This window comes from Anabrus simplex, chromosome 5 (assembly GCF_040414725.1).
Source record: "Anabrus simplex isolate iqAnaSimp1 chromosome 5, ASM4041472v1, whole genome shotgun sequence".
NCBI lineage: Eukaryota > Metazoa > Arthropoda > Insecta > Orthoptera > Tettigoniidae > Anabrus > Anabrus simplex.
The window spans coordinates 298,680,424-298,703,300 of record NC_090269.1 but is presented as its reverse complement, the minus strand read 5'-3'; the positions used below and the strand labels follow the sequence as shown (position 1 = coordinate 298,703,300).

The following is a 22,877-nucleotide window of genomic DNA, read 5'->3' as shown; positions in this document are numbered from 1 at the left end:
GTATACTGAACCCATGACCTTCGTGTCATAAGAAATCAGAGTCTTAAAGTTACCATATGAGGCCCCATATTAATCGCAATGAGAAGCTCAAATACATTATTTTTCTCATCGGGACGACACGTGGCATGGGGGAGAATGGCTCTCTTTCTCACGCCAAAGAAAAATGACGTTACTCGAACGTGTCGATGGTGCATGGACACAACAAAAATATTGGTTAAATAAATATATCTATTAAAAGAAATTAACAGCAAAACTAATATAATAAGTGTCCTGTAATTATCTGTGAGATTTAGTAATACAGATTTGATGTTGCCAAGCAGTTTCCAAGGGAAACTGGTGAAAGATGTGCGTGTCTGTTCAACCCACGTCACATCGTCAGAATACAGTGCCTATCAAACGAGGTCATTTAACCAGTCAATATGCTACGAGATAATTTAAAATGCTCATGAACAATGTCACTAGCAATTGAGCAAGTACTTGGTTACAGTAAAAACTGCTTTAAATATATTTCCACAAGGTCAGAAAATATGGTTCATGTTTGTGGGTTACTGTAGTCACGTCCTAGTTCGTGAACCATGGGCAACAGCTGAGTGGCCTAGTTAGTGGTCCTGAGAGTCGGGATACCAGTTGCTATGGAATGGAAGTGGGCATCTCAGACATATTCTGAGTCATGGCCCTCCTTGTGCTCAGGTGGCTAGGACTATACAATTCACCGGTGGTCCATAGCCCGTTAGAGGAGAGATCCTGACATGGACTATGTGCAAGTAGGGTAGCATCCTGCTTCATGAATTTACCGAGCTCAGAACATTTTAAGCAAGCCTCGGACCTATGGGAGTAACGGAGTCCCACTCCCATTTGACAGGCGAGGGACTCCTTGGAAACAACTTGGCGAACGAAATGGAATTCGATGGGGAGCTACCAATATTAATGGGGCTTATGGAAGAAAGAAAGTAGAACTGGCTGAGTCAGCAAAGAGGATGCATTTGGATGTGCAAGGAATAAGTGATATTCGGGTAAGGGGAGATAACGAGGAAGAGATAGGCGATTATAAAGTGTACTTGACGGGTGTTAGAAAGGGAAGGGCAGAGTCTGGGGTAGGGCTGTTTATCAGGAATACCATTGCACGCAACATAGTTTCTGTTAGGCACGTAAATGAGCGAATGATGTGCGTAGATTTGTCAGTTGGAGGAATTAGGACTAGAATTGTGTCCGTGTATTCACCATGTGAGGGTGCACATGAGGATGAAGTTGACAAGTTTTATGAAGCATTGAGTGACATCGTGGTCAGGGTCAACAGCAAGGATAGAATAGTGCTAATGGGCGATTTCAATGCGAGAGTTGGGAATAGAACTGAAGGATACGAAAGGGTGATTGGTAAATGTGGGGAAGATGTGGAAGCTAATGAGAATGGGAAGCGTTTGCTGGACTTCTGTGCTAGTATGGGTTTAGCTGTTACGAATGCATTCTTCAAGCATAAGGCTATTCACCGCTACACATGGGAGGCTAGGGGTACCAGATCCATAATAGACTATATCTTAACAGACTTCGAATTCAGGAAATCTGTTAGGAATGTACGAGTTTTCCGCGGATTTTTCGATGATACAGACCACTATCTGATCTGTAGTGAAATACGTATCTCTAGGCCTAGGGTAGAGAAAGTGAAATCTGTCTGCAAACGAATAAGGGTAGAAAATCTCCAGGACGAGGAAATTAGACAGAAGTACATGGATATGATCAGTGAGAAGTTTCGAACAGTGGACAGTAAGCATGTTCAGGATATAGAAAGAGAATGGGTGGCATACAGGGATGCTGTAGTAGAAACAGCAAGGGAATGCCTAGGAACAACTGTGTGTAAAATTGGAAAAAGGCGAACATCTTGGTGAAATGATGAAGTGAGAGCAGCTTGTAAACGTAAAAAGAAGGCTTATCAGAAATGGCTCCAAACAAGGGCCGAGGCAGACAGGGATTTGTACATAGATGAAAGAAACAGAGCGAAACAAATAGTTGTTGAATCCAAAAAGAAGTCATGGGAAGATTTTGGTTACAACCTGGAAAGGCTAGGTCAAGCAGCAGGGAAACCTTTCTGGACAGTAATAAAGAATCTTAGGAAGGGAGGGAAAAAGGAAATGAACAGTGTTTTGAGTAATTCAGGTGACCTCATAATAGATCCCAGGGAATCACTGGAGAGGTGGAGGGAATATTTTGAACATCATCTCAATGTAAAAGGAAATCATCCTGGCAGTGTTGCGAACAGCCAAGCTCATGGGGAGGAGGAAATTTATGTTGGTGAAATCATGCTTGAGGAAGTGGAAAGGATGGTAAATAAACTCAATTGTCATAAAGCAGCAGGAATAGATGAAATTAGACCTGAAATGGCGAAGTATAGTGGGAAGGCAGGGATGAAATGGCTTCATAGAGTAGTAACATTAGCATGGAATGTTGGTAAGGTACCTTCAGATTGGACAAAAGCAGTAATTGCACCTATCTATAAGCAAGGGAACAGGAAAGATTGCAACAACTATCGAGGTATCTCATTGATTAGTATACCAGGCAAAGTATTCACTGGCTTCTTGGAAGCGAGGGTGGGATCAGTCGTTGAGAGGAAGTTGGATGAAAACCAGTGTGGTTTCAGACCACAGACAGGCTGTCAGGATCAGATTTTCAGTATGCGCCAGGTAACTGGAAAATGCTACGAAAGGAATAGGCAGTTGTGTTTATGTTTCGTAGATCTAGAGAAAGCATACGACAGGGTACCGAGAGAGAAGATGTTCGCCATACTGGGGGACTATGGAATTAAATGTAGATTATTAAAATCAATCAAAGGCATTCGTGTTGACAATTGGGCTTCAGTGAGAATTGATGGCAGAATGAGTTCTTGGTTCAGGGTTCTAACAGGGGTTAGACAAGGCTGTAATCGTTCACCTTTGCTGTTCGTAGTTTACATGGATCATCTGCTGAAAAGTATAAAATGGCAGGGAGGGATTCAATTAGGTGGAAATGTAATAAACAGTCTGGCCTATGCTGACGACTTGGTCTTAATGGCAGATTGTGCCGAAAGCCTGCAGTGTAATATCATGGAACTTGAAAATAGGTGCAATGAGTATGGTATGAAAATTAGCCTCTCGAAGACTAAATTGATGTCAGTAGGTAAGAAATTTAACAGAATTGAATGTCAGATTGGTGATACAAAGCTAGAAACAGGTCGTTAATTTCAAGTATTTAGGTTGTGTGTTGTCCCAGGATGGTAATATAGTAAGTGAGATTGAATCAATTTGTCGTAAAGCTAATGCAGTGAGCTCGCAGTTGTGATCAACAGTATTCTGTAAGAAGGAAGTCAGCTCCCAGACGAAACTATCTTTACATCGGTCTGTTTTCAGACCAACTTTGCTTTACGGGAGCGAAAGCTGGGTGGACTCAGGATATCTCATTCATAAGTTAGAAGTAACAGACATGAAAGTAGCAAGAATGATTGCTGGTACAAACAGGTGGGAACAATGGCAGGATGGTACTCGGAATGAGGAGATAAAGGCTAATTTAGGAATGAACTCGATGGATGAAGCTGTACGCATAAACCAGCTTTGGTGATGGGGTCATGTGAGGCGAATGGAGGAGGATAGGTTACCTAGAAGAATAATGGTTTCTGCTATGGAGGGTAAGAGAAGTAGAGGTAGACCAAGACGACGATGGCTAGACTCGGTTTCTAACGATTTAAAGATAAGAGGTATAGAACTAAATGAGGCCTCAACACTAGTTGCAAATAGAGGATTGTGGCGACGTTTAGTAAATTCACAGAGGCTTGCAGACTGAACACTGAAAGGCATAACAGTCTATAATGATAATGTATGTATGTATTTATGTATGTATGTATGTATGTCGGAAAATATATGTAAATTTTCTTGGTGGCAAAGAAAAATGCCTATGATAGGGGGTAGAGGCTATAAAAACGGATGCGTCATCTTGAAGTCACCCACATTGAGTCATTTGAACTCGAGAGAGAAAGTGATACTGTTGGGTGACTTATCGGCTATTAATAAACTAAGTCCAGGAGAACTTAGATTTTGGTCAATGTGGCCAAAGTATCGTCTCCAAGTGGAGATAGTTTTGTTAAGTAAAGAGAATTTAATAACATGTAAAGATGGTCATAGTATGCCGCAGTAGTAAAAGTGAAGTTTAAATAATATTGTGTTGTAAAAAGTATTTTGTGTGCGGTCGACAGTACAAGCGGTCATGTTCGATCCGCAAAAATACCGAGCGAAGGGTATTTCATTTTTTTTTATTGTGCCTTTATTTCAGGAAAGCGATAATGAATATAATGTGTGAAGCGAAAAGTGTTAAAATAGCTAAATAAGGAAATACCGGAAAGTTGCTGGTCAATTAATGAGATGGAAGCTGGCATAAATTTAAGGTAGGTGAATTATCACCATCACCACCTATGTAATTATTTCATGATGTCACCACTTATATATTTTTGTGTGTAGTTGTAACGCAGTTTGGTCACCCATTTATTTCAGGAAATGTCAGAAATATGACAAAATGTCATTTGTTTTTAAGCTCGTATAAATTTTGGAAATTTTTTACGAGTACTGTGTGAAGTTCACAATTAAGTATTTAATTTATTTTCCATCTAGTCGATACAATGATTGCTTAAGGCAATTTTTAATGGTCAAAAGTGGTACATGTTTCGTATATTATCAACATCTTCAGCCACATAACACTGTTTAGATGAAAAATATATAAAATTGACAAAGTAATGCTTTAGAGGAAGTGTCCTTAAAATTAACATAAGATTGACAAGATTAAAACAAACAAATAACTCAAGAGGAAATATATAAATTATTTCTACAATAGAAAGCAGTCGTCAAGGAAACACTTGTACAATATTCCATAGAGAAATTGTCCTAATAAATATTCTTTTCTTAATAATTCACGAAAAAAGATCAATTTATAAATTAAAAATTATACAATTTATAAGTAATTATCGAAACGAAGAAATCCTGATATCACAGTGTGGCTCTTATTATTAATGTAGATGAAAATAAAACTAATTCCTAGTTGTCAAATCTTATTAAGCCTGCTTTCCTTTGGAACAGTAACTCCTGTCATTCTTTCACAGTTTTGCGCCGGGTGTAATATTGATGATGCAATCTTCCTTGCTCTTGCACCTGAGGAGGTGGAGGAGCGGGGGATATAGGTGTGTCAAGACAACTAGGAATTAGTTCTATTTTCATCTACATTAATAATAAGAGCCGCACTGTGATATCAGGATTTCTTCGTTTCGATAATTACTTATAAATTGTATAATTTTTAATTTATAAATTGATCTTTTTTCATGAATTATTAAGAAAAGAATATTTATTAGGACAATTTCTCTATGGAATATTGTACAAGTGTTTCCTTGACGACTGCTTTCTATTGTAGAAATAATTTATATATTTTCTCTTGAGTTATTTGTTTGTTTTAATCTTGTCAATCTTATGTTAATTTTAAGGACACTTCCTCTAAAGCATTACTTTGTCAATTTTATATATTTTTCATCTAAACAGTGTTATGTGGCTGAAGATGTTGATAATATACGAAACATGTACCACTTTTGACCATTAAAATTTGCCTTAAGCAATCATTGTATCGACTAGATGGAAAATAAATTAAATAATTGTGAATCTATTGAAGTGCGATACGGACCATGAAGCTGATTTTATGTAATACTGTGTGAAGTGTTGTAAAATAGTCAATTTGATGGTTATGAAACGATATAACGTCTAAAGTAGATTGCTATTTCCGTGCGCTTATTTTTTTCTATATTTTGTAGTGTCAAGTTAAGATCTTTAATCCGATGTGAAATGTATTTTTCTTTTATTATTATTACTAGATATTAAAATCATTCCGCATTGATGGTTTTCACTTAAAGGTGAAAAAATGAGCGTATCCTCCTAATTTAATACATCATACTTTATTTTTTTTCTATTTGAAATTATGACGAAAGGTGTGTAAGAAATCCGTGGTTACTTATTTTCAATCGAATGTAGGCTTGCTGTTGTGTTGAGCAATGTAAAGTTTTATTAAGGAGAGTTACGAGGCAAGATCGATAAATATCTGTTATGAAGGGAGTGCTATTTCTTTGTCTGTTGAAACTGTGTATAAATGACAAATAACAGTAAATTTTGTCAGTCATTTTTGTGAAGTCTAGTTCAGAATTACGAGGTCACGTTATGCGAACAGGTTTCATTAGCAGAGTATTTGTGTAGTTGTGCCGAGATTTGTCATGTCTTGAAGCAGGTGGTTTAAGTCTTGTTTGAATGTGAGTTGCGCTAGGATTTTGGCGAATCAGGTAATTCAAAGCCTGTAATTGATGCTGGGATATTCTGTGTGAACCCGCGGAATTTATTTGTGTAAGGTTTTGAGATAGAAATTGTGAGGGATTCCACGTAAGTGTAGGTTTGTGACGTGTATAAATTATGAATGACATCTTAAAGTAAATCTCTGCTTATAATCTGTTTGAGCCAGGAATGTCGTATTTGTAATTTTATCAGCGAGATTGTAGATTTAATTCTTTTAAGACCAGTTAAAAGTGAATAAGCCAAACGGTTCCCATTTAAGCTATGACAGGGAGGGTAGCTCGTTCCGCTAGGCAGCCGATCGGGGAGTTCGACACTTGGGTGATAACTGTATTTTAGCTGTCTTTTGTAGTGTTAAAAATCAGATTGTATTCTTTAGAAGGGAGTTCACAACTTCGCAAGAAACTAATTGAAATTCTTATCATTGAGTAATGTGTATGTTATTAGATCGCATTCGTTAATAATAACGTGTTTAATCGAGATTCAAACGTATATCTGGAGCGACGGAAGTTAGACTATAATGAGCACATTTAACCCTTACCCCTCGAATTAAAGTTCTCTGTGTTGCCTCTGAAAATGAAAACCTACAACCTGTTTTCCAGTCATTGACCGGGTCAGGGATGTAATCAATGAAACATATATAGGCTGTTATTACAATGGGGTCGCACTCCCAAGGTGATTATTTAATGAGTGATAAATGCTATGAAATGATAATGGAGAGTGTTGCTGGAATGAAAGACAACAGGGAAAACCGAAGTACACAGAGAAAGCCCTGTCCCACCTCCGCTTTGTCCATCACAAATCTCACATGGAGTGACTGGGATTTGAACCACGGTATCCAGCAGTGAGAGGCCAACACACTGCCGTCTGAACCACGGAGGCTCTACAGTGTTGCCTCTACTACTCGTATTTTAAATGTACATTTTTATCTTATATGACCTGTATTATTCATGATTTTGGAGATAGCACTTGCTTTTAAATGATGTAGTTAGGCTATACACTGGAGCAAATAAAAGCAATATGTGGAATTTAAGACTAATTATTTTGCATTTTTATTATCATCATCATCATCATCATCATCATCGTTATCACATACTGATTGGTTTCGTTAATAATTTAGTGTAAAAAATTATCGCTAAAAAGCAATTGAAAAACTTACCTTGTTTGTTTATTATCGCTCGAGCTTTCGCGTGCATGAGTGGACAGCTGACGGCTACACTGCCATCTATATAATCGATTTTTGACTGACTGTCAAATAGTATCTGGATTCTACAAAGTTCCACGCAGGATCAAAAGATGGCAGTACAGTATATCATCGTGTATTTTGTCGGCTGAGAGACGGCAGACGAGCGGTGGGCGATAAAATGCCATGTCGGGTCTCCCCCCACCATGCGACCGAAACGGGAATATCATAATCTCGGGCCTCATCCGACAGAAGAGTGGTAAGTGTTAACCATTTCTAGGGTGTCCAAAATAGAGTATTGGTGGTAGTTATTGACTTTATTTTTGAGGGATGCACAAAGCCTTATTGAAATGTCATGATGGGAGGCGACATAGCGTTGGCTTATTTTACGTCAAGTTTTACTTATATGCAGGTTTTGAGTACTTAATAATTAGGGTTATCTATGTGTTAATAATTGCTAGGGTTAAATTAAACTTATGGTGCAACGTCATGAAACAAATATAATAAAGGAAAAGAATAAAATGTATAATTTTCAGCTTCCAAGATTTTGAATGACGATAAACGTTAAAATATAACTACGTCAGAATTTGAGTAGGGACTTGTTAAAGAAACCATTCATCCACGGAGATAGAATTTGTTGTTAATTAGGATTTATAAAAATTACTTCAATTTATCAAATTATTAAACTCAGTGGAAACCGTATTTGAGAAATAACTTAAAAGTCAAGTGATTAACTTGAAAATGTATTCTTGAAATCTTAGTTCATTTTGCTGAGAAAGTTCAATGGTTAACGTAAAGATTACGGGGAAGTGTCCGAATGTAAAGAATTTTACCGCCACAAAGTGTTGTGAGTGTTGTTGTATTATTTGAGCGTTAAATGCGCTGGGATTATTAAAGTGGAAACCTTGGTTATCAACTACTTTAACTTAATTGTGTTTAGCCTTCAGCTTAGAAACTTGGATGGTCATAAGGTCATCAACCTCAGTGACTTAGATTAAGGCCATATGCCATTACAGCATCATTTTCCTTGCGGTCATCATCCACAATGACTAAGGTAAATTGCAAAATTTGATGTCGGTCCATGACATAGTCGCAGGTCACATCGATGCAATTAAGGGCACATGTGTGGCACCCTCCTCTGCGAACCATGTGACCTTGCCGCGGTGGGGAGGCTTGCGTGTCCCAATGATGCAGATAGCCGAGCCGCAGGTGCAACCATATCGGATGGGTATCTGTTGAGAGACCAGACTAACGAATGGTTCATCGAAAGGGGGGTAGCAGCCTTGCGGTAGGTGCTAGGGCGGCAGTCTGGATGATTGACTGATACGGCCTTGTAATAATTCTCAACATGGCTTAGCTGTGTTGTTACTGCTACACGGCTGAAAGCAACGGGAAACTACAGCCGTAACTAACTCCCGAGGACATTCAGCTCTCTCTGTATGAATAATGTACTGATGATGGCTTCCTCTCGGGTAGAATATTCCGGAGGTAAACTAGTCCCCCATTCGGATCTCCGGGTGGGGACTACACAAGATGGATACTGACATTCTGCGAGTCGGAGCGTGGAATGTTAGAAGTCTGAATCGTTGTGGTAGGTTAGAGAATCTGAAAAGGGAGATGGATAGGCTAAAGTTAGATGTAGTTGGCATAAGTGAAGTACGTTGGCAGGAAGAACAAGATTTTTGGTCAGGCGACTACCGAATTATCAACACAAAATCAAACAGAGGAAATGCAGGAGTTGGTTTAATAATGAGTAAGAAAATAGGGCAGCGGGTAAGCTACTACGACCAGCATAGTGAAAGAATTATTGTCGTCAAGATAGACACCAAACCAATGCCCACCACAATAGTGCAGGTCTATATGCCTACTAGTTCAGCGGATGATGAAGAAATCGAAAGAATATATGAGGAGATAGAAGATTTAATACAATATCTAAAAGGTGACGAGAATCTAATTGTGATGGGAGACTGGAATGCAGTGGTAGGCCAAGGAAGAGAAGGTAGTACAGTAGGAGAATTTGGATTGGGACAAAGGAACGAAAGAGGAAGTCGGCTGGTTGAATTCTGCACCGATCATAATTTAGTCCTTACCAATACTTGGTTCAAACACCAAAAACGACGGCTGTATATGTGGACGAGACCTGGAGACACTGGAAGGTATCAAATAGACTTCATTATGATTAGGCAGAGATTCAGAAACCAGGTGTTGGATTGCAAAACTTTCCCAAGAGCAGACGTGGACTCTGACCACAACTTGTTGGTCATGAAATGCCATCTGAAGTTGAAGAAATTGAAGAAAGGAAAGAATGCAAAAAGATGGGATCTAGACAAGTTGAAAGAAAAGAGTGTGAGGGATTGTTTCAAGGAACATGTTGCACAAGGACTAAATGAAAAGGCTAAAGGAAACACTATAGAGGAAGAGTGGAGAGTCATGAAAAATGAGGTCAGTAGGGCTGCTGAAGAAATGTTAGGAAGGAAGAAAAGATCAACTAAGAATCAGTGGATAACTCAGGAGATACTAGACCTGATTGCTGAACGACGAAAATACAAGAATGCTAGAAATGAAGAGGGCAGAAAAAAATACAGGCGATTAAAGAATGAAGTGGATAGAAAGTGCAAGGTAGCTAAGGAAGAATGGCTGAAGGAGAAATGCAAGGATGTCGAAGGCTGTATGGTCCTGGGAAAGGTAGATGCTGCATACACGAAAATCAAGGAAACCTTTGGAGAAAGGAAATCTAGGTGTATGAATATTAAGAGCTCAGATGGAAAACCACTTCTAGGGAAAGAAGACAAAGCAGAAAGATGGCAGGAGCATATCCAACAGTTTTATCAAGGTAAAGATGTAGATAATTTGGTTCTGGAACATGAAGAGGCTGTTGATGCTGATGAAATGGGAGACCCAATTTTGAGGTCAGAGTTTGACAGAGCTGTGAGAGACCTCAATAGGAACAAGGCACCTGGAATTGATGACATTCCCTCTGAATTACTGACTGCCTTAGGCGAAACCAGCATGGCAAGGTTATTTCATTTAGTGTGCAAGATGTATGAGACAGGAGAAGTCCCATCCGATTTTCGGAAGAATGTTGTTATACCTATTCCCAAGAAAGCCGGTGCTGACAGGTGTGAAAACTACCGCACCATTAGTTTAGAATCTCATTCTTGCAAAATTTTAACACGTATTATTTACAGAAGAATGGAGAAACAAGTTGAAGCTGAGTTGGGAGAAGATCAATTTGGCTTCAGAAGAAATGAAGGAACACGTGAAACAATCCTGACTTTACGTCTGATCTTAGAGGATCGAATCAAGAAGGACAAGGCCACGTACATGGCATTCGTAGATCTAGAAAAGGCATTCGATAATGTTGATTGGACCAAGCTATTTATGATTCTGAAGATGATAGGGATCAGATACCGAGAACAAAGAATTATCTACAATCTGTATAAAAATCAGTCTGCAGTGATAAGAATCGAGGGCTTTGAAAAAGAAGCAGCAATCCAGAAAGGAGTGAGGCAAGGCTGCAGTTTGTCCCCCCAACTTTTCAATGTTTACATAGAACATGCAGTAAAGGAAATCAAAGAGGAATTTGGAAAGGGGATCACAATCCAAGGAGAGGAAATCAAAACCTTGAGATTTGCCGATGATATTGTTATTTGATCTGAGACTGCAGAAGATCAAGAGAAGTTGCTGAATGGTATGGATGAAGTCTTGGGTAAGGAGTACAAGATGAAAATAAATAAGTCCAAAACAAAAGTAATGGAGTGCAGTCGAACGAAGGCAGGTGATGCAGGAAATATTAGATTAGGAAATGAAGTCTTAAAGGAAGTAGATGAATATTGTACTTGGGTAGTAAAATAACTAACGATGGCAGAAGTAAGGAGGACATAAAATGCAGACTAGCACAAGCAAGGAAGAGCTTTGTTAAGAAAAGAAATTTGCTCACTTCAAACATTGATATCGGAATTAGAAAGATGTTTTTGAAGACTTTCGTGTGGAGCGTGGCATTGTATGGAAGTGAAACATGGACGATAACTGGCTCAGAAAGAAATAGAATAGAAGCTTTTGAAATGTGGTGTTATAGAAGAATGCTGAAGGTGAGATGGATAGATCGGATCACGAATGAAGAGATACTGAATCGAATTGGTGAGAGGAGATCAATTTGGCTAAATTTGACGAGAAGAAGAGTTAGAATGATAGGACACATCTTAAGACACCCAGGACTTGTTCAGTTGGTTTTTGAAGGAAGTGTAGGGGGTAAGAATGGTAGGGGTAGACCAAGGTATGAATATGACAAGCAGATTAGAGCAGATGTAGGATGCAATAGTTACGTAGAAATGAAAAGGTTAGCACAGGATAGGGTGGCATGGAGGGCTGCATCAAACCAGTCTATGGACTGATGACTCAAACAACAACAACAACATGTGTGGCACATATAAATTGGACAGCCTTAATTATACCACGAGTTCAGAGTTCATGTTACGAGGGCTGGATCATCATGAATCATTACATGTAGTCTCATATGGAAGCCGAATTTAAGGATCTCCAGAGTTACTTCACTTCATTCCTAACTGATGACAGTGGTTTCTAGTACGGATGCCATCAGGTAGTTGAGTTAAAGTCTCTCAAACCAGTATATCTCTCCTCTGCGTTGTAATTATTGTTGATTATGTTGATCGAAAAAGATAAGTTTGAGTTATGTTTTTTTAAATTTTCAACTTAAATAATTCTTAAATAAATTGCAATTTTTCTTAAATTTGATCTTTTATTTGGTAGATAGATTACAATTACTGAAACCCGCCTTTTACCTCAGCAAGTGACTAAGAACCCGTTAACGACCCAAGAGACAGATCTCATGCCAACTGCTGATAGTTAAGGAAGGTATCCATTATGGACCTCCAAGGGTTTAATATACCCTTTGGAAACATACCAAAATTATGAAATTAGCTGAGGGTACCTCTATGACAAAGAAAAATAGCTTCACATTGTGATGTTGGTGTGGCTATGGTACATTCAATGATGAAGTGGTACTGAGAACCAACATCTTTTATACCACTGAAACAAGGAATCTATGGTCAGAAATGCAAGACTACACCAAACAAAGACATTAGGAACAGTAAAATAAATCCCAGGCTCTCAGCTGTCAACTTGGTAAGCTGAGATATCAATCAGAGTGAGCGAAATGTTCACGTTACAAGCCACAGACTGTTGGAAGCAGGAAGAACAGCACGCAGACCAGCAAAGAAGCAGCTTCTGATGGGTGCTACGAGCAGAAAGTGATTGATATGGGTTAAACTACATAACGACTGAACTTGGAAGATTATAAGAAAGTTGACAGATGAAAGTCATTTTAAAAACTAATCAGTGTATTCCTTATGCGTGAAAACAGAGAAAACTTCACCGGTCCATATTCAGTAAGCACCTAAACATCCTTCAAAACTGATTTTCTGGGGACGTTTTACTTAAAAGGGGCCAGGAACTCAAGTCCTCACTGAAGTCAAAATGAACAGTGACCAGTACATACAAATCCTTCTAAGGAGGGCACCACATTCGAAAGAGTTAACGAATTCTTAGAAGATAAAAAAAAAACTGAAGTGCTCCCTTTGCCCAGCAACTCACCCGATATCAATGCTATTGAAAACGTATGGGCCATTTGTAAGAATAGATCAAAGAAAGTCAGCATGATATGTTCACTTATCGAGGTGTGGTTTCAGAATGAAAATATGAAGAATATTTGTGACAATTGGTGGAATCCATGCCAGAACACGTCAATGCCATTCTGAAAAACAAAGGAGGTTACAAAGTATTAAGGTATAACTTTCTGTAATTGTAGAACTGATTTTCAGTAACTTTTGTGACTTCTGTTATGAGAACCCTTTTCCGTATCTTGTTCGGATTAATTTGCATGCTACTGTAGGGTCCGGCTCAAATATTGTGTAGTGTAATATGTTTACTTTGTCCCAGTGTTAACGGGATTAAATTCATGTGTGCACCTTATTTTCTATACAGGGTTGCTTTACATAAACCCTGTCATGTGGATGGATGACCAACTCTCAAATTATGGTGCAATAACAAGACTTTCAGAGCCTTGGAGCTCATGTTATACAGCTGTGTTTTTCGATGTATTTTTATATTCATTTTTTCATTTTTTTTTTTCTCATGACTTGCCTAGAATTTAATAAATTAGTTTTTATCCAATTACAATTGTTCTCATTTGAATATGGTATTTATATATTCCCACCATGTCCTCCATTTAAGTCTTGTCTTTTTTTTTTTTGACTGATCACACCTTAAGGCAGGCAGGAAGGGTGCACTACATCATCATCATCACATACTACACACAACACGTAACATGCAGTTATCACTCTGCACACAGAAACACGCACACACTTGCATAATGATCTTTGCCTCTCAGACAAGGATTAACCAACTCCTTGATCAAACATGGTGTGCACAAAAAAAGTGAAGACAGTCAACCACCAATATCACAACCAATGGATCATATCCAAAATCCCTGAGCTCTAGAACACACACACAGGTTATTTGCAAATCAGACATGAAGTTAACTAATATATAATGGGCTACACACCTTATTATCCACAAACCCTCCTACAGCAACGTCAAGAGTTTCCTTGTTGATAGATACACATGATGGCTCATAATCAACTGGGAAGCTTGATGCTTTACGTCCTCCTTGCAGAACAGTTATCTGAAATGTACACAATATATATGTTCAGATCTCACAATGCAACATAAAAATAACTTTAAATATGTTAGGAATAAGTTGATTATAAGTAGCGCTTGGAAGTTGAAGACCTATAAATTCCCTATATTAAAAAAAAAACACCATGTAAAAAGACCTAAAAATATCCAAAAAAGGAAATAAAACTGAAAAGAAGGACATAAATTGTGGTCCAAAATAATTAATAAAGTTTTAGTTACTATCTGCGCACTTTTTAGCGATAGATTTACGTACGGGTTTGAGGAGTAAGAAGGGAGCACTTCCGGTTCCGTAAGTACTGCCAACTGAATGGAAATTAAATCTGGTATGAATCGATAATATGATCAATCGATATGCATTTTCTAAATCTTTGTTATTTTAAGCCAATAACTGTGTCACACACACACATTATATAACATTATATAACATTTCTTGATGCGAATCTTATTCCTAGAGTGAATTCTATAGTTTGGCTTTGTTGTGTAAATAACAACAGTACTAGTACGTAAAGTGTACGCCAGACGTCGCACAGCGATGCATAAGTGATTCATAGTTTGTGTTTCAAAGATTGCCAGTACGAATCTCGAAGATTGCCGAGGTCGACCGCTTCAGCTCTAGGGTTTAAAGTTAAAAATTTCATTGTTCTGTATTGAAGAATATTACAGTTAAAATTGAAATAATTGGTAAAGAGATTCAACCTATTCAATACTAAAGAATAAGAAATGTAGTGAATTACATTCCCATTTAATAATAGGGAATGTAATTCACTACATTTCTTATCCTATTATTAAATATTCCCTATTATTAAATGGGAATGTAATTCACTACATTTCTTATCCTATTATTAAATGGGAATATAATTCACTACATTTCTTATTCTTTTGTATTGAATAGGTTGAATCTCTATCAATTATTTCAATTTTGACTGTCAGCTCTAGGGTGTAAATCTATCACTAAAAAGTGCGCAGATAGTATATATTTAACTAGCAAAACCTGACAGACATTGTCCTGCCTCTGTACATTTATTTACCTCAGCATATACGACACTAATATCGGTCGTTTTTGATTACTTTTACATTTCAACCTCTCCCCTTGGGCTGGGAGGGGTGTCCTGCCTCCACACTATTTGATAAAAGCAGAAATAAGTTTTAAGGAACACATCATAATCTTCACATACTGTTGGGTAGGCAACCCGCTGACCGGACTTGTCTTGTGGTTTGCTTATCTTCCCCTATTTTATTTTTCACCCCTTAGTGCTGAACTACCAATCACATTTCGTTCAAATTACTTCATAATCCCTCTCAGGTGTAATAAGAACAAACTGTGAAAATTTCAGCAAAATGGGTCCAGTAGTTTGAGTCTATTAGCTTCAAACATACCAACATCCAATTTTATATATATAGATGAAGGAGTATAATTTTTTTTAAACACACAATTGTGGTGGTATGAAACAAACAGTGCAAAAATATGAGTTAAATAATACTTCTTTCAGACATATATTTTTTAGATTAACATAATTTGGAAAAAGAACTCTGTTTGTAAAAAAAAAATACTTGCAGAATTCAGAATGACAGATTTTTTCCACCTAGAATGAATCCAGTTAAAACACAATGGACATCCTGGAGAAGTAAAGAGAAATTAGTGTAACTAGAATCATATTTGGCTTAACCATACTAGGATTACAGAGAATGGAATTCAGAAATTTTGTCTTAATTGGCAGTGCAGTATGTGACAATAGTCATCATCTCCATGTTCTTTGGTGTAAAGGATCGTTGGTTTTACTAGGCAACAATATTCAACTTTTTTTTCCCTTTTTTTTTTTACAAAGGCCAAGATAGTTAATTTATATGGATTTGAGTAGTGTACTGAAATTGAAAATTACACTTAAGAATCAATATTAGCTCAGGTTTGGAAGTTATTGCAACTTTTATGTTCTTCACTGTAAAGGAGTCTGACTCACGGGGAAGTAGGTTACAATCTCACCATACACAACACAAACAAATTAACATTTTGTAACAATAAGGTGTATAGGATGGGTGTTGTGGTGGTAACATATGGTAATGAAATCATAATAAGGGTGAGAAGCTATGAATGACAAACCCAGTTAACAAACTATGAACAACCACTTTAGTACCAAGTTTATATTGTTCTCCCATATTCTTTTAAAAGCAGAGTGCAGTAAAAACCACGCAGGGAGGTACAGGGCCCAGGATGCAAGGTGGGGATGAGAATAATAAGTGGTGACTAGGTCAAACTACTGGATGCGGAAACATCCAATGTTAATATAGATTTCACAATAAGGGATAGTATTGAAAAGAGGAAGACAAAGACTAAAAATAATTATGTGTATAAATTTTCAAGAATAACACCCAATGATTATGTATTAGCAAATGATATACAGTAGAAGTCTGCTATAGTGAGTACGGCATATAACGAGAACACAGTTATAAGGACAGTTTTTCTGTCCCTTGGAAATTTCGATATTAACCTGTGTATTATTTTTCAGTTACAGTGAGAGCCCTATCACTGTGCATCCATTATTACGGGCGAATAAGCATGCACAATTTTTTCCATTACTGATATTTATGCACTCCAGCGATTACTGTATATTGCATGCAATCGATAATCTTTGATATAATTTCCTTGCTATGTCCACTAGTGAACTCTGTCACTGACATTTAAAGGTGATATCAGAATTAATTAGTAATACCCACTAAATGCTGTTCCATAAAGAAAAATCAAAATAAAAAAGAACATATTTTTGTAATAAAGCGTAAACAACGTGTCCAATAACAGTTGTTAACTCAGTAAAAATAAAGGCTGAAGTAAATGATCACTTAATTTTAATGCTATATACTGAAAATAAATAAGAGAGGGATACACCTCAAGACATGGCAGACTGCATCATTGGTTTCAGAGTTTAGTTTATATTTTCTCGAGTTGATTAAATTTTGGACAGGCTATTATCATGTAAATTTATAGCTAAAAGGCAATCATTTCTTTACTGGCACTTCAAATAAGTTTTCATGATATAGTACGGATAAGTTAGGGTGGGTTATACTGTTTGAATAAGAAAACTGAAACATTTGCCACAAAATGTGATCGATGACCTTCGGTACTGTTTCCTCACTATGTGCACTTGCGAGCTCTCGTCGACATTCCAAGGCAATGTTGGAGTCGATTAGTAATACCAGACCACTGCTGTTCTCTAAAGAAAATTTGAAATGAAAGAGGAGAAACACGTTTTTGTAATAAATACGTATGTGGTCAATAGCAGTTGTTAATTACATGTTACGAGTCTCATTATGATAGCCGTATTGGAGTACAGAATGTAAAAGTTCTAACAAATTTATTAAAAAACCCCCATTCCAATACTTTACAATCTTTAAGTTAAGATACAAATATTATATATATGTTAAAATGGGACATGTTTCACTTAGGCTTTGTAAGCATCTTCAGCCATACTTAATCCAAAGCTAAGTCAGGGCCCTGAACTGTGTTCCTCATTAAAGTATAATACATGCTTTAATACAAGATAAAAACAGTCATAAAACTCTAGTCGGTGGAGAAAGCGATGCTTGAATGCAACTAAAATTCAATAATTAACTTGTCATAGTATTACATGTACATTGAATGAATACTAGTGTTTGTCTAAGAAAGTACAAGTTGGTTATTTGTAGAACGAGATAGTCATAATGATCATAATGATCTGATGATTTGTTTGAAACTTTTATATACAACAGTTGTTAACTCGACAAAAATAAAGGCTGAAATGAACGATCGCTTAATTTTAATGTTATATACCGAAATTAAATAAGAATGTGATACACCTCAAGATATGGCAGAGTGCTTCATTGATTTCAGAGGATAGTTTATATTTTCTTGTGTCTGCTTGAATTTCGGAAAGGCTGTTCCCATATAAATTTATAGCGAGGAGGTTATCATTTCTCTACGGGCGCTTGAAATATGTTTTCATGATATATATACAGTTAGGTTAGGTAATGAAATAGCGTATGGCTTTTAGTGCCGGGGGTGTCTGAGGACATGTTAGGCTTGCCAGGTGCAGGTCTTTCGATTTGACGCCCGTCGGCAACCTGCACGTCATGAGGAGGATGAAATGATGAAGAAGACGACAGATACACCCAGCCCCCGTGCCAGAGAAATTAACCAATGGTGGTTAAAATTCCCGACCCTGCCAGGAATCGAACCCGGGACTGTGACCAAAGGCCAGCACGCTAACCATTTAGTCATGGAGCCGGACTTAGGTTAGGTGATGCTGTTTGAATAAAAAACTGAAACCTTTACCACGGAAGCCTCTGGAGTGATACTATTGTGTTTTTCAGAATGAAATTAAACACACTTTCGGTAGTATCAGATTTCAAAAAATAACAAAAGAGTAAGCCGTACTGTGGATATCATGTGTGAAAATGCAAGTTATGAACCAATTGATTGCTGTTTCATACTGATTTTAATGTGTATAGAGTTTTCCCCAACTTTTACGAAAAATTAGATGTAACAACAAGCTGCTATAGCGAATACATTTTTTGCGTTTATGTATTCACGCTATAACGGACTTCTACTCTATTTGAATATATTTCCTATTTCAAATTAGAAGATTTAAAAGATTTAACATAGGTTGTATTCAATAAGAAGGAAAATAGTAAATAACAATAAAGATCCCATGAATGAAGAAAGATGAATTTCCAGAAAAGGGCTGTCGCAATACAAAGCCCAGAAGTGCCAAACAAGAGAAGTGTTCACGACCAACATATTTACAATAAGGTTACCAATTTAGATATACTGTATGTACACATTATAAACGGCAAGATTTCAAGTTAAAAAGGGGAAAAAGGGGAGAAATTTACAAAATCCTAACAAGTACAGAAAGGGGAAAATACATGACCTTAAATCACAAAGCCTTACAGAACTGTTGAGAACCAAGAGGGAATAATACAAACAATAATAAAACTAGTGAAATTACATAAATAGTATGAAATTTCCCAACATTAAATTATTGAAAACCATTGACTAGGTTAGGTTTAGGTACTCTCTGAAGTTGCATACATAAATTAAAGAGGAGCCAGACAGAGGGTCTAGAGGTCTAAAAAAAGAAGGTAAATACTGAAGATAAATAATTACAAACACTAAATTTACTATCATGTCATGATTAAAAGGAGAATCCCTTAAACAGTTGGCCATAGTAAAAACTGCCCAAGTCAAATGTAGGAGTCAATTTTAGGTCTAGATTTTTACACAAGTTTAAAAATAATAATGCTATTTGATTTACATCCCACCAAGTACTTTTACGGGTTTTTTTTGGAGAGGCCAAGGTACGAGAATTTAGTCCCACAAGAGTGCTTTTACGTGTCAATAAATGTACCTGCATGAGGCTGACATATTTGAGTACCTTCAAATATCACCAGACTGAGGCAGGATCGAACCTGCCAAGTTGGGGTCAGAAAGCCAGTGCCTCAACCATCCTAGCCACTCAGCCCGGCATTACACAAGTTTATGAGTAATCACGACAGTCAAACCATTTACCCCCCCTCTCCTTTCTTAGCATAGGAGTCCAGCTCACAAGAGAAGTGTGAATGTAAAGAGATTAATACAGAATATAAACAAGTGAAGGACACAGGAACTTGTCTCAACCTGCAGAACGGAGCATGCAGTTCAAAACAAACACATCAAAACATCAAATGGTGCAATTAATCTACAAGCAATTTACTGGCTAGGGAACATCCTACAATAATGTGCTATCCCGTCCATAGTAGAAAGAAAATGTGCCTATAGAATATGGCAAGGTAGAAAGTGCTACGTGATAGGAATAGAAACAATCAGCTGAGCTGCTAGAAGTAGAAAGAGCTTTAGGAATCCGGTAATAAACAGTTGGAGAGAGTATGCTTTATCACCAGGCAGATGATGCAGAGTTGATGCAGAGTTTAGCTCCATGGCACACTCACAGAATGAACAATGAGCCGCGTTCAAGGCTCAACTTAAATAGGATTGAGAAGGCAGGACACATGGAGAGTGAATCAGCAGTGGTTATATGATTGGAAACGTTGAGAGAAATATGTCGGGTGAGTGGGGAGCTTAGCACAGGCATGTGATAGATCCAGAATTTTCCCTAGGAGAAAAACGAGGTTCGAGAAGTTTGGGTGGGAATAGCAAGAATATAGTCCATAATGAAGCACATACTGAGACGAACACCATAGTTGTTTTCCTGTAGACTGCAGAAGTTTAAGTCGTTAGCAAGTCAGGTGAATCCATTATATCACATATAATAATGGACCATACTCTAACAAGCATAGCACTACCCAAAACACATTTACTTACCAAACATTTGACAGAGGTTTTGGGGTTAGTTCAACGCACTGATCACAAGTATGTAGGAGTCTGTTTTTCTAGAATGGTTCTAGTTTTTTAGATCCAGGGTGATGAAGCTTATATTTTTACTGAAACACTGATACATATATTTTTCATATTCTATTCAAATTTCTTTTTAAAGATTTCAATGGATTCATGCAATTTAAGAGGTGCTGATTCCATTTATCACATCATTTTTGTCAGATAGGCTCTACTTTTTTACAATGCAAACTAACATTGGAAACTCTTAAAGCATAACCTATTCAAAAATAATATGAAAAAATAAATCAAAGTGCTTTAGTCTAAGTACATGAAATGCTATAGGCAGGTTACATAAACCAGCTTTGGATTAAACTCTTTAATGGCCTTTTTTGCCTTTATCATATATGATGCCGAATCAGTGAGGAAAGCAGAACATTGTCATGTTACATTTCCTGTGGCTACAACAGAAAGAGGCCTTTGTCAAACAGGTGGCAAATACTTTGGTGATTCGCTTTCTCCAGGATGACCATCTTAAGAAATACTTCCCCAGGTTTGTCAACCTCTAATGTAAAAACAATCGCATTTGCAATGGAGCGACTCACTTCATCACTTGTTTCATCAACAGACATAAGAATTGACTTACCAACAATGTAGTCGCAAATTTTTTCAATCATGTCTTCATAGCAGCGGTTCACATACTCCTTTTGGAGGGTAAACTCGTCAGGAATGTTCTGTTTTGTATACTGTTCCAAAAACTTTTCGAAAGATTCATTGCTTAGAATATTAGAATATACACTCACACTTTGCCCTAACAGAAGCTGCGATTTCCTTTTCTACATGGCCCAGGAAGCTGCTCTGGTGTGTTCCTCATGCCAACATGCTGTTGGAAATGGAATCGCTTTTCTGCAATAACTTTACCCTCGCAATACATGCAGAAAATACTTCTATCAGTAGAAAACATCTCTGCTCGAAATTCAGACAAGCTCTCACAATAAAGTTTTACTAGGCTTCACTTTAGGCATGTTAACGGTCTGGGTTTCTTCCACAATTTAGCGTAAGAAATTTCATCTTTTATTTTATCCGTATTGAACTGAAATCACAAATACTTACGAAGTTTTTAGCGGTTCCACCTATTCAATACAAAACAATGTTGCCTGAATGAGCAGTACTGGTTTTGGCATTTCTTTAGTGCTATCATCCACTGTGAGAAAGTCATGAAAAAGTGGCAATTAATATAAAATATACATCAACATTTTTGTACAACTAACTCCTATAGACCTTATATTAAAATATATGTTTAGATAAAATACAAAGTTCACAAACTTAAGGGTCAAATGTCACAATTAAAAACAATCTGAAGAAAAAGAAATAAGGTTTGTGTGCGTTCAAAGTTTTTCATCTTGGGGTACTGAGTTCGATCTTGCTTCTTGTTTACTTGGTATTGCTTAAATTATTCCTTTTATTTTTAACACCTTGTGCGTCGGTTCAAATAGCACTGGCCTTCAAGGTCCAGTTCATCATTTGTAGGTTTCCGATATTGAACTGAGGTTACACGCAACAGCACAGCCAAGCATAGTAAATATGCTGCTACAGGAATCCAAATTTTTAGAGGTTGGCACATTTTAGTATATTAAATTATAAACGAACGCAAGCACAAAGAGATTTTGGGGTAATTAGTTTTATTAATGTAATATAAGTTCGAAATGAACAATTTAGTGTTTTAACACCAACAAATTTGAATGCACACACTTTTAACTCAGTATATTCGACCTTGAAGGCCAGTGCGATTTGAACTGACACACAAGGTGTTAAAAATAAAAGGAATAATTTAAGTAATACCAAGTAAACATGAAGCAAGATCGAACTCAGTATCCCAAGCTGAAAAACTTTGAATGCATACAAACCTTATTTCTTTCTCTTCAGATTGTTTTTAATTGTGACATTTGACCCATATGTTTGTGAACTTGTAGAAATATGAGACAATAACTTTGTATTTTATCTAAATATATATTTTAATATAAGGTCTATAGGAGTTAGTTGTACAAAAATGATGATGTATATTTTATATTAATTGCCAGTTTTTCATTACTTTCTCGCAACTGATGATGGTGCTGAAGAAATGCCGAAACTAGTACTGCTATATAAAGTTAATACGTTGTAATACATTCAGGCAACATTGTTTTGTATGGAATAGGTGGAACCTCTAAAAACTTTATAAGTATTTGTGATTTCTTCCACAAACTGAAGTCAAAGTCTGAAGACAACCTCCACACCCCCACCCCCTCTTCAAGGTCATTGT

General features: G+C 37.1%; 1 protein-coding gene across 1 annotated transcript in view; it reads right to left on the bottom strand.

Annotated features, from left to right (window-relative positions):
* The window catches only part of flr (actin-interacting protein 1 flr), a 306,602-nt gene that overhangs the window by 85,441 nt on the left and 198,284 nt on the right, over nt 1-22,877 (bottom strand). The window contains exon 11 of the mRNA XM_067147455.2: nt 14,102-14,221. Coding sequence (XP_067003556.1) covers nt 14,102-14,221 — 120 coding nt within the window. The remainder of the gene's footprint in view (nt 1-14,101; nt 14,222-22,877) is intronic.